The sequence below is a fragment of the Drosophila arizonae genome, chromosome 4, assembly GCF_054131065.1.
Source record: "Drosophila arizonae isolate 15081-1271.41 chromosome 4, UAZ_ARI_1.0, whole genome shotgun sequence".
In the NCBI taxonomy this organism is placed as follows: Eukaryota; Metazoa; Arthropoda; class Insecta; order Diptera; family Drosophilidae; genus Drosophila; species Drosophila arizonae.
In genome coordinates, this window is record NC_142924.1 from 17,313,734 (window position 1) to 17,330,459 (window position 16,726).

The window sequence follows — 16,726 nt, forward strand, 5'->3', positions numbered from 1 at the left end:
CCTTGTCTTTATGTTTTAGGCAATATTTCATCAAAACTAATATTCTTTTTTTTTTCCTTTTCGTTCTTGGAGCACAGGTTATCGTAGCCGGAAAAGCATTTTGGTTTCTATTAAGCTCTGCCCAGGGTTTATGTCTGATAACCCGGGAGCGATGACTGCATTACTTTTGGCTGTTTAACTAAAATTGTATATATATTTATACTATATATATTTTATAAATTTTTCGTGCTGCTTAAAAAAGAATGAATTTTATTAATGTCATGGACTAAGCGGATTTGTATAGCAACCTAATCTGGTTTTAATCACTTTATATTAGAATGGAAATTAATTTAATCTGCTTCTACAACTTTTTTAACTATGAATGCTTTCAAAATGAAAAGAAATTTTTATTAATTTTATTTATATTTCTTTCTACGTATTTTATTGTGGTTTATTTTAAGAGTAATTGATTTTAAACGTACATTTTTTTACATTTTAATATTTTTAAGTTTTTTTAAATTCATTTAAATTTTTAAATAATTTGTACTACATATTCACATATCTTATACATTCAAGGATAATTTATTTAAATGTTGTACTTCATTATGAAATTCTGAAATTTTGCAAGTTTCATATGTATGCAAGTTTCTTTACATTTTTATAAATTTATATTTTCTGCAAATTGTAATTTTTTAATTTACTGAGCAAGTCGTTATTCAAATAATGTTAGGGGAGTATGATCTAGGTTGGCGTTGTCGCTGGGCTGTGTGTTCTGTCTAGTTGGGGCTCACAAGCTGTGAGCCAAGTCAACATACGAAAATCAACAAGACTCGAAACAAACAAATGAAAATAACCTTAAACTAGAGCAGGTAGCTTTCCAGGAGCCAACTCGTTCCAACAGCATCCGACATAAAACAGAAAACAGCAAACAGCAACACGAAACATCCAAATTGAAGCACAGCATGCCCAACACGGACGACGAGGGCGCAAGGCCCTGTAAGCGCCAACGTTTGAACAGCGATGTGGAGCCGAGCGGTGCGGGGCAGACGGATCCGTCGAGCGGTTCGAGCACAGCCGATGTGGCGCGCGGCGAGCCGGAGCTAAGCGAACGTCTGCGCAAGGTAATGCTATGCACCGTGTGCCTGGAGCTGCCCCACCCGGATGATAGCTATCAGTGCACCCTGGGGCACATCGTGTGCGAGGATTGCGTGACCCGCCTGCTGGCCGAGGCGGTGCTGAACAGTCGCGATGCCCAGTGCCCGCACTGCCGCACCCACATTAGCTGGCAGGAGCTGACAAAGAATCTGGCCGTGGGCCAGACGCTCTGGGAGCTGCCGAAAAGCTGCTCCGACTGTGAACAGCAAATGGAATACAAGTCCCTGGCCAAACATCTGAAAACGGAGTGTTCCAAGCGCCTGGTGCACTGCCAGTACCGCTGCCTGGGCTGCACCTGGCAGGGCTGCCAGGAGGACAGCATTCAGCACGAGGCCAACTGCAATTATCTGCAATTGTCGAGCGATGAGATTCTGACCGCACTGGACACCATCGACCAGCTGGAACAGAGGGCTGTCCACTCGCTGCGCCAGTGCCATCGGCAGCTGAGTGCCAAGCGGATCTCATATGAGGATCTGGACCTGCGCTGGCCCCTGCACACATGTCGCCTGGACGCCGAGGTCCGCTTCCAGGCGCCCACCATTTATGTGTTCGAGGAGACCTGGCGTGTGCGCATCCGGCTGGTGGTCACTGGCCCCGGCAACGAGCGCCAGCTGAGCTACAGCCTGAAGATCCTATCATCGCCGCGTGAGATACTCTCGGTGAAATACTTTGCCACCCTGCCGGCGGTATATGTGCGGCCCAAGCAGCTGATGGACGTGGAGCCGGAGCTGAACGAGGCATACTATAATTTGGCCGGCCAGAGCTCCGACTTCAAGCTGCTGCCAATGAGCTGCCCCTTAGCCACTTACCGCCTGCTGGCCATGCCGTGCATCAAACTGCGACTCTGGATGATGTTGAACTAATTACGAAATGATGAACAGTGGAGTTGGACTATTTTGCAAGTTCTTAAACATTTATTAGCATCGTTCGTTGTATGTTATATGTGAATTTATTGCTTCTTATTTTCTTCGATATCCTTGCTGAGCTTGTCAACCCAGCTACTGAACAGCTTGGCGGCGTCCGAGCCGAACTCTTGAGCGCGATCCGAAATCAGCTGTCCGGTTTTCTTCAACTCCTGCATATGAACATATGGGACACAGTCAATAAAACTAGTCAAAACTCAACTCGACTCAGATCATCGATCAACGACCCACGATCAACAATCTTCGCATTGGCAAAGTAAAGTACTTACGGCAGTATTCTTTTCGCTGAACAACTGCTTCACGCTGTCGACGAAGGGCTGCAGAGCCGGGCCCAGAGAGGGTGCTTCAACGGAGGGTGCGTCACGAGCCACGCGGTGTCCGTTGCAGATCTACGAATAGAACGAAACGAAAAAGCAAAACATGAGAGCTAATCCCACACAGATGGACACAGTCATTGGACTTACGGCAACGAGTGCGACGAGCACGAATAGGATAGCGATCTTGGCCATTTTATGTTGTTCTGGAAAAGGACTTATAGCTCTGCACAGTCGAAGACGAAGCTGAGTACTGAATTAGCCGCTGGCAGTTCATTTCTAACAACACCTCGTTTTGCGTCTTCTATGCGTCTTCTTTTTGAGACAGCAGCCCGATAGACCCGATAGACTTGGGACCACTTATCAGTCAAGCGTTGAGCCATGTGGTGGTCAGAGGTCAGGGGCGGCATACGGCATGCAGTCGATAGTTGTTTGCACGTTGATTGTAATTTCGTGTATGTGTATGTGTGTGTGTGTGGAAACCGGCCACTATGCCACATGCTCAACTTTTATTTTCATAGAGACCCAAACAAAACCCGAAAAATATTTTTATATGAGCAAATTGATTCACTTTTGTATAACGTTATCAAATCATTTATTGTGAACTAGAACTATATATGTATATGTACAGTCATAGATATATATACAAAATGGGCAGTCAGAATAGATTTGAGTAACTTGTTTATTTGCCTTTGGTATTTATTATCTATACACACATTTAATACATTTAATGTAAAGCAATAATATATAAAAGCAAATATTTTTAAATAGAAATGTAGTAGTAATAGTAGTAGGTGTGGTAGTAGTAGAAGTAGCCGCTCTAATAGTAGTAGTAGTAGTAGTAGAAGTAGCTGTTGTAATAGTAGTGGAAGCAGTAGTAGTAGTAGAAGTAGCTGTTGTAATAGTAGTGGAAGCAGTAGTAGTATTAAAAGCAGTGGATGTAGTAGTAGTAATAGCAGAAGATATATTAGCAGTAGAATAGCAGTAGATATAGTAGTATAACTACTAATATATAGCAGTAGATATAGTAGTAGTAGTAATAGCAGTAGATATAGTAGTAGTAGTAATAGCAGTAGATATAGTAGTAGTAGTAATAGCAGTAGATATGGTAGTAGTAATAGCAGTAGATATAGTAGTAGTAGTAATAGCCGTAGATATAGTAATAGTAGTAATAGCAGTAGATATAGTAGTAGTAGTAATAGCAGTAGATATAGTAGTAGTAGTAATAGCAGTAGATATAGTAGTAGTAATAGCAGTAGATATAGTAGTAGTAATAGCAGTAGATATAGTAGTAGTAATAGCAGTAGGTGTGATAGGTGTTTGACAACAATTTAAAGAAAATATTGTGTTTATCTTTGAATAAAAAAAAAAAAAAAACAATGGCTATGTCGAATATGGACTACCCTTAATGTATATTGTTATTAATTTGTATGTCGATTTGGAGTTCATAGACTTTTAGTCTAAGTGCTAAGTCGTACTACTATTTTTATTGCCGCAGCTAAAAGTTGTCTCGTTCATCAGAAATACTCTGTTGATTTTTAGACCACAAACAAATATGAAAGAGTCAGTACCGTGCGACAACATTTTTCATATGACTTTTGCCTATCATATACTTCGGACTTTTATCAAATTGAATTCAATTCTCAGAATAGTATTAATTTCTCTTTATTACCTCCATTCAATGGAATAGTTATTGCTTACGCCTACATTATACATTTTCATTAATATATTTTGTACATAAAAGGAATTTTAATTTTGTTGCAGGCTCTTCTTATGGTTCTCCAAAAATTTATTGGTGTTGTCAATGAACTCGTTGGCATATTTCTTCATAGCCTCCGTGTCGATTTGAAGATTTTTGAAATTGTTGAATATATTGTTAATTTGAGCGCCAAGCGGCTGGAGTGGATCATTGTTTTGCGTTGTAGCCTCATCGGCGGCGCAGAACTGAAAATAGAATTCAGAAACACATACGAGACCATAAATACACTGACTCCAATTGATCCACTTGAGGTGGCATGTGATTCACTTACCACAAATAGCGCAAAGAGCAGAAAAACAAGAGCGATCTTTGCCATTATTAGGGATTTTTTTTATTTTCAGTGTAGCACCAAGCACCAAGTCAAGCAACGAAATGTGAACTAATAAAACGCTGAACCAGAAACCCAAATTGAGGCCTCACTTGAAGAACTTCGCCTCGCCATCGCACGTGCTCGACGGCACTTATCAGCTCCGAAAATGTGATCAGCTGTGCGCAGCGGGCATCGAAAGAGATTTTGGGAACTCGGCGTAAATAACACTGGATTTGAGTTCCGGTTTTGTTCTGGTTGTTGCTCTTTGCATTTTGCTATCTGTGTAGCAGCAATCAAATTTATATTAAGATATCAAAATATTGAAAATTACCAAATTTGTTCCATAAGATATTTATATTATTTATTAAAATAAAACTAAATTTTTTATTTATGAACATCTGAAGATATTTACATTCAGCATAGTCTTCCGTTCCGTGCAATACTTTTTAAACAGACCTCGTACATAAGACTTTAATCAGCTAAGCTCATTTAGCTAATTATAGTACTATGCCTTGAGGGACTTAGAGCCCATAGATGTTAGGCTATAAAAAGCATGTAAGGTTGTTGGGAAGCCGATTATCAGCTGGTGATATTTTTTTCACTTTCTTGATTTCATTTTGAGCTTTGCTTAGAGACTTTCTGAATAAACGTTAGAGTACCTTACATTATTCACATAATATAAAATATGAAATAATATTTATGTAAATAAGAGAAAGTCATTTTAAGGCTTTGTAACGGACCATAGGTCTACTTGCTATTCTGAAAAAATAATCAGTAATATATTTAGATATATGTATATTTGTATATACAGATATATATACACATATATACTAATACATACGTTTATGGCTTGCTCAATAATTGCAAAAACAAAGTTTCTACTTGAAGGAATTTTATGTAATGCATCTATGTAGTATGTATGTATTATATCTCCTAAAACTGTGTTCATGCAAATCTCAACTGTATGTTTTGCTCTATTAAATTCACATTCGTAATATTGTTTTAAACAATTGTATTCCAGTTTGGTTCGGCTTCTTTTTGTTTTGTTTATTTCATGAAGGTACACTTTGATCATATTTATTAAAATAAAAAGGATTCAATCTGCACTTGATTCGAATTCGATTCGAATGCATGATTTACGCTTTCTTTTCGGTCAACTTTTCGGCTTCCTTTTGGGTGTCCGTTAAGAACTTCTTGGCATTTTCACCGAATTTCTCGACGAACTCCTTGACTTTCTCCTGGTCGACGTGCTCGTTAAAGTAATCCTTGACCTCCTTCAGACGCGCTTCAATAGTGGCCTGAATATCGTCCAGTGCAGACGAGTCCTTTTTCACCTCATCGCCGGTGCACACCTGTAGCAAGCAATTACCTTTAGAGCCTGCACGGAATCGGGCATAAGTTCAATTGACTTACAACAACAAAGGCACACACTAGCAAAAGCAACACAAATTTGGCCATTATGAAAGGGGATGCGTCCTCGACAGATCTAAAAAACTGCACTGAGCGCTCTGCCTCGCTCGGCCTGCACTTAAATATGCGGCGATTATCGGGCGTCACTTTAATCAGCAGATGCAAAGTGCAGTTGCAATTTTACCTATAGTGTTTATGCAAGTGCGACGAGCTCTGATTGCAATTATCACCCACTTACATTGTCAGCTGTGGGGTATCCAGGGCATCTACAGCTAAGGAGATGAGATGATATGAGATCTCTGCAAACTGAATACAGCTTAAAGCAAACAGAAACAAAATGAATATTTATAACAAGTATCTAGTTAATAAATATTTAATTATATATTTTAGTAAACAAACTATATGTATATATAATTTACATAAATATAGGTAATACAAAAATATTTCAATATTTATATTAATATTTTTGATGGAAATTTTTATATTGCAGATACTCTGTCCTCTAGTTTAAAGTTCGCTAAAAATATAAGGAGAGTAATAAATCTGTAAAGAATTTACAGATACTTAAATGAGCTGCTACATTATTAATTTAATATTATTTTGACAATGTATATAAAAGAGTATTAAACAATTTTTTAATATTTAAAAAATATATATCATTTTTTTTTATATTTTTATTTTATTTATTTTTTGTATTTTTGTATTTGTTGATTTTTTGTTTGATCACTTTGATCTCCGCTTAAAGGCTACGTCAATGAACAGCATATGAAGCATATTAGCTCATAGATATTTGTCTGAGTGTTTTATTGATAAGGGGCGCTACAAATCTACTCAACTTAACAAAATTCTAAATTCGGAATATATTGAAACACAGGCAGATGATGACGAAACCGATTTCATATCTTCCAATAATAAATATAAATTAACTATGTATATTTTTATATTTTATACACAATTTTATTCCGACAAATTCTTTATTATAAACATACAATAGTTCTCTATATGTATATTTGGCAACCCTGTTAATTTTTTCAATATAAAGTATATGTATTTGTGTATTGAAACCCATTTGAAAAGTCTTTTGTACACATTGTAGATGGTAAATTTCATATAGAATATACAAATGCATATAATACAGGGTATACAAATATGTATCAATCTTGCAGTAGAAAAATTCAAATGAATAGCAATTATTTGTTCTATAATATACAAGCGAGATAAGCTATTCTCTAATCATCGCTGAGGTTAGACAATCGGGGCCAGAGTAAACATTCAAATACCCAAGCAACCGGTAGATTAGCTGATCAGAACTATTTTAAAATTTTAATGGGGAATACTTTTTCATACTTACCATATAGGGTATTTGCTGTTCGACTTCTCTATCAGTCTCGCATCGAGCATACAAAAAGTACAGTTTGGCACGTTGAGCTCTAGCGTTTACATGTTTATACAAATAGAACTATAAGCACTGATAAGAATTGATTACATGACGCGGTCGTCATCAGAGCTGACCTGTCTGGGCTGTCCGTTCGTCAGTCCGTCCGTCTGACAGGCTGTTCGTCTATCTGCCTGACATCGCACGCGATTTTCCATGTTTTTCCATTCTCGCATTTTTCACTTTGTCAATATTTAAATGACATTCACAGTTGGCCCGCTGTAAGCAGTTAGCCCCGATGTTAATGCCATATATTTTAGCCACATCGGGCTCATCGGCCACTGTCTGCACTGGTGTTTGCATTAAGTAAACACAACAATTTATTATTGTAATATCGGCCTTTTAAGCTATTTGTGTAAATATTTATGTTATTTATGTGTCTGCTCGATTGTTAAAAAAGCAAACAGGAAAAATAATGTTTTGCAATTGAGGCTGGATGGCAAAATGTGCAAATAAAATTGTCATAAACTCTATATTCATTTAATTTCAGTTGAGCTATATATTTATATTTATTTATATTTATATATTATTTATATATGTATTTATATTTGATATTTGCTTTCAGTTCATATACATATTTCATTGGTCTCATATGATAACATATGTATATATATGCATACCATTTATATTTCCAACTCATGACAGTGCTTCCAATGTGAGAGGAGCGACACTTCATAAGCCCGCCCAGACAGCATCTGTTTTTGTTGCTTTTCGCCGCTTAGTTTCAAGTGCAATCCATTAAAACAATTTAATGTAAAATTGCGTGCCCGAAATTAAGCGGATGCTCACTTATTGGCTGCCAGCTCTCTGGCTGCGTCTGGGTCCGTTGTTGAGCTGTGAACACTTTGGGTCTGTGAAAGTTTATTTTCCACTTGAAAGCCAGAAGCAGCGAAATTAATAGCGAATTCTAATAGACAGCCAGACAGACGATGGCTTTATGCCTTTGCCCAGACACAAACAAATGAAATCAAGTGGCGGCAGATCTCGAGTCCCCAGACCCAAAATACAGACGCAGATGCCGAAGCTAGACATACATATACACATACATATATACATGTATTTGGGAATATATCCGGCCAAACTAAAAACCGCTAATAAATTTCTACTTGCCAGGGCATAAACTGTCTGCGGCTTGGCCGGGCTAATTAAAATCGAAGGTGTTGAAAATCAATTGACTTTTGCTTGCTGCTTGCTGCAGCTGAAAGCAATCAGCGTGGGTTGCTCAATTAGTTTCGAATAACAGAAAGGCAGGGAATGACTTGAAACACTCGCCAAACGACATTTATTGATCTAAGGTACGGAAAATAAAATGTGTTCCGGCACGGGCGGGTGGCATTGGGGCAAGGGTGGACCCAATGTTGGGTAGGTGCGCAGACGTAGGAGCTCCAGAATCGTTTGCAATTCCAAGACATGGGCATAGTGCTTACGCACATTGTCCAACAGCTGTCGGTGAGTCTTGATTTGTTCCATGCTGCAAGAGGAGAGAGAGAGAGAGAGAGAGAGAGAGAGAGAGACGGACAGCTATCAGTAATCACAATCTAGACTATATATACATATGACTTACCGTTCGTTCTGCTCGCGATCGCGACGCTCTTCCATCATAGTGTCGCGCATGGAGGACTGCAGAGCCACATCGACTTTGAGTCGATCGATTTTTGAGTCAATCAGATGATTTTGTCGCTTCATGTCCAGAGTCTTCTGCTTCACCTCATCGATTTTGATATTGCTGAAATCAAAGTTTTATTGCACCACGACTCACATCAGGCAAAGTGGAAAACTTACACGCGATCAATCTGCTTTCGGAATATGGCGATTTTCTGCTCTATGATACGCTCGATGGCGCCGGCTGTCATCATTTTCTGTCGATCGGCCTTCATCTTCTCCCAGTTGCGCAGAATGTTGAGGAACTCGATGGTTATCTTGCACTTCTCGATGGCATCCAGCATGTACTTCAGATAGGATATGTTCGCCTTGTAGAGCTTGTGCTCCCATTCCTTGTAGATCACCTGACGCCGGAAGATCGCCACGCGCTGCATGGACTTTATCTTCTTATTGCCAGCGTCCTGCAAGTAGAGTGAAAATAAATTTTTGTCAAACTTGCAAATATAATTACATACATATATATATATTCCAATTAGTTACCCTTATCATGCGATTCACGTCATTGATGTCGTCCACGTGCATCAGCACGCTGTTCGCCAACGACTTAACGGAGCCCCCCACCTGCACCTCCACTTGGCCCAGCGTCAAGGTCAACTGCAGCGGCATATTCCTCAAGGCCTCCAGCTGCATAAGGGCAATCGGTAATATTAACTGCAGTTCAAGCATTAGTCCTTCGCTTACTCACATAGCTCTGTATGGTGTCCTCCATTTCCTTTTGGGTGAGCGCCTTCGTCTCCTTCAGGCCGATGATGTCCTTGGTGAGGTTGTTGTTATAGTTCTGGCTATCCACCACCTGATGGCCGAGGCCCTTCAGGCGCAGCTCGCTTTCGATCTTCTGGCGACGCAGCTTCACAAAGGCGTCCCAGGCCTTGGCGTCCACCGAGGAGGGGCAGTTCTTGGGCGCATCATTGTCGGCGATGTAGGCTAGGAAGTCGGAGATCTCTTTGGGCATCGGGAATGTCATACGATTCGGCTGCTTGGGCCCCAGCTTCTGGGCCACTTCACTGCAGATGAGCGATGAGTTGAACAGTTTGTTGGACAGCTTGGGCCGCTTCTTGAAGAGCTTGGTCATCTCGTGGGCGGCATGCGGCACAGTGTTCAGGTAACTGCTGCGGAATTGTCGCTCCAGGGCGCGATCTCGCGTCTGCTGCGCCTCGAGGCGTGCGCGCACATCCTGCGTGGCCCGCTCCCAGAACTCCTGCAAGTTGGTGTAGCGCTTGATGTACTCAGTCAGCTTGTCAATGTCCGCTCGGAGGCCGATGATTTGTTGGCGCAGCTCCGCGCGTGTGCTGTGGATTTTCAACTGGTTGAGCAAGCGAGTGCGGCACTGCTTCTGGGCAAAGTTGAACTTGAGCTTGACCAGCATCAGCTCGGCGATGCGCTGGTTCAGCTTGAGGATTTGCTTCGTCTTCAGCTGCAGCGTTTTGGCTTCGTTCTCATTGAGAATGCGCAGGTATTTGCGACGATCCTCCTGCAGCAGATTGACGGCCTCCTCGTAGGCACGATAGATCTTCTGATCCTCCAGCGTGTACTCGTGCGGCTGTTTCTTGAGCGTGAACTCTGGCACCGGTATATCCTTCTTGATCTCCTCCTCCCACAGTTTCTCGATGACGCCATCCATCATCACGATCAGAGCTCGGGCCCAGAATTCCACGGACCACAGCAGCAGCCGGCCCCGCTTGCCGCCCATGTCAATGGTCTTCTTTCTGCGCCGATTGATCGCCTTGATCTCGCAGTCATCCACCTCCATGATGCACTTGATGATCTCGTCCTTGGCCAGCTTCGGCACGGTCAGCTCCGGCGGAATAAACGCGTCCATGTACAAAAGCCTCAGCATGCAGTTCATATTGTCGTAGATCTTGATCAGCACGTTATTCGTGTTCAGCACGTTGTCAATCGTTTCCTTCTTCAGCTGCTGTGCCTCGTGGAAGTGCTTGTTGAACTCCACCTTCATGGGATCCACCAGGTAATAGCGGTATTTGGTATTGTCATTATACAGCTGATTCGAGGTGATCGTTTGAATATCCTGCAATCGAAATTGCGGCGCCATGATGTGCTCGTAGACGCTGTGGCCCTCCACCACATAAGGCTTCAGTTCGTGCACCGGCGCTTTGGCGCCCTCGGTATCTTCGCCGGAGCCTTGCTCTATCTGGCTGACCTCGTCCTCGATCTCATCCATGGAAATGGCAGAGAGTCGTATGTGATCCTCCAGGTCATAGAAACGATATTTATCAAACTCCACCATGTTCGTTTTTCGCGGCAAAGAGAAGCTCTCAAAGTTGGCATCTGCGAATATCGATCGGACCTTATAGTTAATGTTGACAGCGTCGCGAGTCACCAGCTTCAGAATCCAGTCCCGGATGCGCGACTGATCCTCGATGGCGAGCATCAAGGAGGCCCTCTCCAGCTCGCACAGCTTGTGCGCCTCCTCCGTGACGGTATCCAGCCACTTGTAGTGGAAGCAGAACTTCTTGAAAATGCCCTGCGTCTTGCCCGTCACGGAAATGTCGTAGTCAATCAGCGCCGTCACCTTCGCCGAGAAGTCCTGTATCATCTGCAGCACCTTCTCGCGCTTGAACAGATCCGCATTGGTGTACTCCTCCTTGACCTCCATCTTCAGGGTGAGCGGCAGGAACATGCGTGTCACCAGCGCCGTCTGCTGCACCACAAACTTCTCGGGCACCGGCATTTGAATGTTCTCCCGTATATTATCGGCCAGCGAGGGCAGCCGACTGACCCACATGATATTCTTCGAAGTCAATACCAATAGGTATCTGCAGAGATGAGAGAGACAAAGGAAGATTTTAGTAAGGCTCTATGGAGAAATACGCTTAACTATTTCGCATATATAAGATATTAGATGAGATGAAATAAGTGCTGATATGTGAATAAATTAATGACCTATGACGAACACAAAGAAATCGGGCAATCTATTAATAGTATGATAGCTAGGCTGTATGTACGTTTTAATAAAATTAAAAAAAAAAAATAATAATAATAAAAATTGATAATTTAAGTTATACTAAACAATAGAAATTAAAATATATATATAAAAAAAAATAATAATAATAATAAATAAATAAATAATATTAATAATAATAATAAATAAAATAAAATTAAATTAAATAAAGAAATCAAATCATAATATAATTTATATTAAATAATAAAATTAAAATAATTAAGAGCTTTCATGTCTGAATTTGTACTTCATCAAGCTAATTATGTTCTTCATTTCGAACAGATTGCCGACTCAGGGTCACATTCTACCCTATCCTACTCGCCCTCTCTAAATCAAAAGTCTTCCAGACTGTCATCTGCTTACTTACTTTCCATTGTAGCACTCCGTGGCGCGTTTCAGATATTGTGGCCGGATCAGCAGCGTGATGAAGCGCGACATCATGAAGGGCAGCCGCGAGCGCTTGTGCTGTCGAAAGTGAACCATGACACCGTCGACGCCCCATGTGAGCAGGTGCTTGGTGACGCCGACGCCGGTGAGGTGGCCGAAGTGGGTCGTCTTGATCGAGGTGGTCCAGTAGAGGTCGTTGTTCTCGTGCAGCATGAACACATCAAAGACGGTGCTGTCCTTGACCACGGCCACAATCTCGACCTGCACCCAGCGGCCCATGGGCGGATGTGTGTAGAAGGACACATAGGTGTTGGGCAGCGGCAACTCGCGCCTGTGCAGACGTCGGTCTTTGCCCCAGTTGTAGATCCACAGCTCCTCCGCATGGCCGGGCTTCTCGAGGCTCTGATCGCGCGAGATCGGGACCAGCAGACGCGGCCCCTCGACCAGCATGAAGCTCTGGATGAACACCTGCGTGAGCAGCTGGTCGTCATTGAAGCTGAAGTAGTGCGTCATCTTGGGCGGCCGATACTCCACATTCACCACATGAATGTTCTTGGCCTGGTCCTGAAACACGATGGTGCTGTCGTGGAAGGCTATCTCGTAGATGGGCGGAGTCTCGCACTCGATCTGGTGCACGACGTTTGGTGTGGATATCTTCTCGAAGTAGATGAGCGAGAGGACGCTGTCCATGGTGCCCACAACGACGAAGGGATTCGCGCGATGCACGGCCAGGGCCGTGGACATCGGGATGGGCACGTGGGACACCACTTTGCCCGTCGGCAAGTCCATCATGGCGCAGCCATCGCTGTGCAGGACCACCACCACCTCGTCCTTGAAGCAGGCGAGTGTGCGATACGCGAGTATGGGCTTACCCGCCGCCATGATCGGCTGCAGCTTGCCCTCGTTCTCCTCGACCAACACGCGATCGATGCTGCCGTGCTTGCCCGAGGCATACAGCTCACCATTGTTGTTGCTGATGAAGAGCCCGATGTTGGCCAGGTCCTGGTCGATGGTCCACTCGACTATGAAGTTGCCGGCCTTCTTCTTAATATAGAACGCCATGCTGCTATTGCTGATCAGAATTCCCATTTTGTGGGCGACGACCGCATGGGCACGCGCCTCCAATTCCCCTGCGCCCATCTCCGATATATAGGTGGGCTTCCATCGCGGCTTGATGGCGAAGCAGGGTATATCAACTTGCGAGAACTCTCCGAAATCGTTGATCACATAGAGTCCACTGTCATCGCCGAAGCACATGAAATGCCTGGCCGACTTGGCATAGTTCTTGCCCATATCCACAGCGGATGTCTTATGCAAGTAGGCGTCCTTGTCAATGAAGCACATCTCGTAGCACAGGATGCTCATTTCCATCTTGTCGTACTGGACGATAGTGGGCAAATTGGTGATGCCCACGATCATGGAAAACTCCGGTGTGGCTATATAAGTGGGATGCTCCAGTATAGTCTGGGTGGTGCGATAATTGAACACACAAATCGCATACTTGGGATAGCTGCCGATGCCAACCAAGAGATCGAGCTCGGAAAATTTGATCATGGTAAAGGTCACCACGGACTCCGCTGATATTGAAAATATATTATATATAATCTATATCTATATCTTTATATTAATAATTAAACAGATCACTTACTCGTCAGCGTTGTGAATCTTGTGAATTCGGGATATTTGTAGATATGGATGCTGGGATGGAGAATGGTCTCGGCAAAGCCGAAGAGCGGAAAGCGATTGTGGCCATCGAAGGCGCTAATCTGCAGACCCGTCACCGCTGTCTCCGCACGGAAGTAGCTCACAGTCATGCTGGATATCTGCAGGAACTTGAGCAGATTGCCTTCGCGCAGGCAGAGCACATCGGGACCCACATTGACGATGCTCTCGGAATTGTAGCAATTGCACCAGCTAATTTGGAGATGTTTAGCAGTTATTTATCCATTATATATTTGTTGGTTATATTCACAACTTGCCATATTGTGGAGCTAATATTCATCTTGCCGTTTGTTTCCTAAAATGTTTCGCCCAGCAATTCCCTAAAGCGTTTCGTTTCAATCAACAAACTTTCTCCGTTGTCAAGGCTCTGACAGCGTTTGCCATGGCAACTGAAATTGCAGAGCGAACTGAAGCAAGTTAAAGAGAAAATTTAAGTGTTTGTTTTTCATTGTGGCTTTAATTGCTCAACCTGGTCGTCACAATTTTTGGCAGCAAATTTCCCAAGCGGCTGCTTGAAATGGCGCCCATAAAGCCAGGAAATAACATTAAGAAGAGCGTCAATAAAACGCCCAATGTAAGCGATGATCAAAATTAGGTAGATATACAATTTCTATATGTAGGTGTATATGTGTACTTATATGTATATAAAGGGTATACAAATATGGGAAAATAATTATAATTATAATTTAAAATTTTTATTAAATATAAATATATATTATAAAATGTATTTATATATTATTCATTTATTTTTTAAATTTTTATTAATTTTTTAAATTTATATTTTTGTTTTCTAATTTCACAGAGCTGATATATATTTTATAGAAATATAATCTGTCCTATTTACTGTGTATTTCATAAAAAAAAAAAAATAAAATAAATAAAAACAATAAAAAAATTTTTTTTTTAAATTAAAATTAAACATAAAAAATATTCAATTAAAAGTATAAATATAATATAACAGTTATATAAAACTCCAGTTCATTCGTATTGATTTTTAAATGACAAAAATGAGAGCACTTCACATCGGATTAAGCTGCAACATTTAAGGGTATTTCATAGCTCATCATTCTCCATCGAAGCATTCTTTTTATTTATTTTTTTTTTTTTTCTTGATAAAAATTGAATGTGTCTTGTTATTTGTATTGCTTAAATGTTATTGCAAATGTTTTCTGGCTGCCGCTGTCTGGGACTCTGCTTAACTTCTTTGTGGGTCGCTCGAGTGCAATTTGTGTTGTGCTTGAGCTGGGTTTTATTAAACCACGAGGCTGTATTATTTATTTAGCGCAAATACGTTCTTCAAAGCGCCAGACTAACCGCATTTCAGCTGGGATATATTTTTGAAAATGCTTTTAATTCATTTCGCATTGAATTAAATAAAGCATTAAGTTGAAAGTCGTTGTTAAATTCACAGGAATTGAGCTGCATTAAAGACGAGTCTGGCATTTAGGTTTAAGCAACAGAAAAACTCGTGCATTTAGGGCCAGCCCACAGAATTGGCATAACTAAGTAGCTGTCCTATCTATTCCAAGCCATTTTTCACATTCGCTTGCGGCACCTGCAGCCCGAGCACTTTGCTGCCTACTTTGGGGCGCCACTCAATTATTTATATGCCCCTGCAGTGCAGCCGGTTGGAGAGGTGCCTGCAAAAGGGTTGGACTGGGCTGGGTGGGTTTGGTGTTCGTTTCAGACTCCAGCACATTTTTGTGCACATGTGCCGTGGCGCATCTTGGAAAGTTTTTCGTTAGCTACCCAAAGCGACGACGACGACATGGCATCTCTTTAATGTTAATGACTGAGTGCAGCAAAAGTTTGAAGCGCTTAAGGCGGCTTTGCGGCAAGACGTCGTCGCGTTGATCGGCATTTCAACTTTGTCGTCGCTCCACACAGCCTCAGAAATCTCTGGCAACAAGTTTTGCAGGCGTTCACAACTTTTTTCCCCAACGAAAATATATATATGTCTACATATATATGTAGTCCTATATGCAACGCTCATTAAAAGCGCATTAACAATGCATTGTAAATCATTGTTGTGCAGTGAGCAGCTGTCGTTGCCTCTGGGCCACAACATTTGGGCATGTGCTGAAATTTACCGAGCAGAGCGCTCTATAGAAATACTGTTAAAAAGGCAGCCAATCGAAAATCCAAAGGCATTGCAGTGTCCTCACTATAATAAATATTTTATAAAGACCAGACAATGACTAAAGTGCCAACAACAACCTGTTAGAGAGCGACCTTTTGGCATCATAATAAAAAATAAAAAATAAAGAATGAGAAAAAGGTAAATTTCAGCCAAAGATTGCGCCGCTGCTCAGATGTGCTGAAAATTTCTTCCTTCCGCTGTTGTCAGACCCGGCTAGAGCGTCTAGGCCACACAGTTGCCTGCCAAATGGCTAAGCCAGCTGCCTGGCTGTCTGTCGTTCCGTCTGTCTGTCCGACGACAAGTTTTGCTTGGGTCCATGTGTGGGTCGTCGCCATGCAAAGTGTATGTTAATATTTTGTGGACCCAGAGGCATGTCAGCCCAATGTGTATGTGTGTGTGTGTGTTCATGTTGTTGTTGTTGTGTATTCCATCATTTCTTTATTCATAAGCAGTTTTGCATGCGAAGCTGTGCTTCAAAGGGAAATCACACATTAATATTAACTTTTGCCAGCAGCCAAATTCATTTGTTGTTGTTTGTTATTGTTGCCTTAGCTAATTTGTCTGACCGCAA

At 41.8% G+C, this 16,726-nt stretch overlaps 2 protein-coding genes and 1 long non-coding RNA gene across 4 annotated transcripts; 1 reads left to right on the plus strand and 2 right to left on the minus strand.

Moving 5' to 3' along the window:
- The first annotated feature begins 701 nt into the window (after positions 1–701).
- Positions 702–2,258, plus strand: LOC149269321 (zinc finger TRAF-type-containing protein 1-like). Its single transcript, XM_089466513.1, has one exon. It carries the CDS (start codon positions 942–944, stop codon positions 1,995–1,997), a length of 1,056 nt encoding a protein of 351 aa, XP_089322639.1. The 5' UTR covers positions 702–941; the 3' UTR covers positions 1,998–2,258.
- Positions 2,027–2,682, minus strand: LOC149269322 (uncharacterized). The gene is made up of 3 exons (XR_016269631.1): positions 2,522–2,682; positions 2,327–2,446; positions 2,027–2,209 (listed from the first exon to the last, which is right to left on the minus strand). It is a non-coding gene; the product is annotated as an uncharacterized LOC149269322 (long non-coding RNA).
- A 2,779-nt stretch (positions 2,683–5,461) lies between these two features.
- LOC108612365 (uncharacterized) lies at positions 5,462–14,430 on the minus strand. Of its 2 annotated transcripts, XM_089466512.1 has the most exons (11): positions 14,273–14,430; positions 13,942–14,207; positions 12,274–13,870; positions 9,633–11,721; positions 9,428–9,571; positions 9,068–9,348; positions 8,850–9,011; positions 7,363–8,756; positions 7,202–7,309; positions 5,854–6,166; positions 5,462–5,792 (listed from the first exon to the last, which is right to left on the minus strand). In XM_089466512.1, the coding sequence occupies exons 1-8, from the start codon at positions 14,293–14,295 to the stop codon at positions 8,576–8,578; spliced, it is 4,743 nt and encodes a 1,580-aa protein (XP_089322638.1). In that variant the 5' UTR covers positions 14,296–14,430; the 3' UTR covers positions 5,462–5,792; positions 5,854–6,166; positions 7,202–7,309; positions 7,363–8,575. The 2 variants fall into 2 exon arrangements, with proteins under 2 accessions (XP_089322638.1, XP_089322637.1); XM_089466511.1 differs by having other exon boundaries at positions 7,202–8,756.
- Positions 14,431–16,726: the final 2,296 nt, after the last annotated feature.

What these genes read in the sequence shown, in the direction of transcription:
- LOC108612365 (XM_089466512.1), bottom strand. Translation starts at nt 14,295, where the DNA reads ATGAATATTAGCTCCACAATATG. An exon ending in AATATTAGCTCCACAATATG is followed by an intron (nt 14,208 to 14,272) that starts GCAAGTTGTGAA and finishes TCTCCAAATTAG; the next exon opens with CTGGTGCAATTGCTACAATT. An exon ending in ACGGAGTGCTACAATGGAAA is followed by an intron (nt 11,722 to 12,273) that starts GTAAGTAAGCAG and finishes TCATCTCTGCAG; the next exon opens with ATACCTATTGGTATTGACTT.
- LOC149269321 (XM_089466513.1), top strand. Translation starts at nt 942, where the DNA reads ATGCCCAACACGGACGACGAGGGCGCAAGGCCCTGTAAGCGCCAACGT.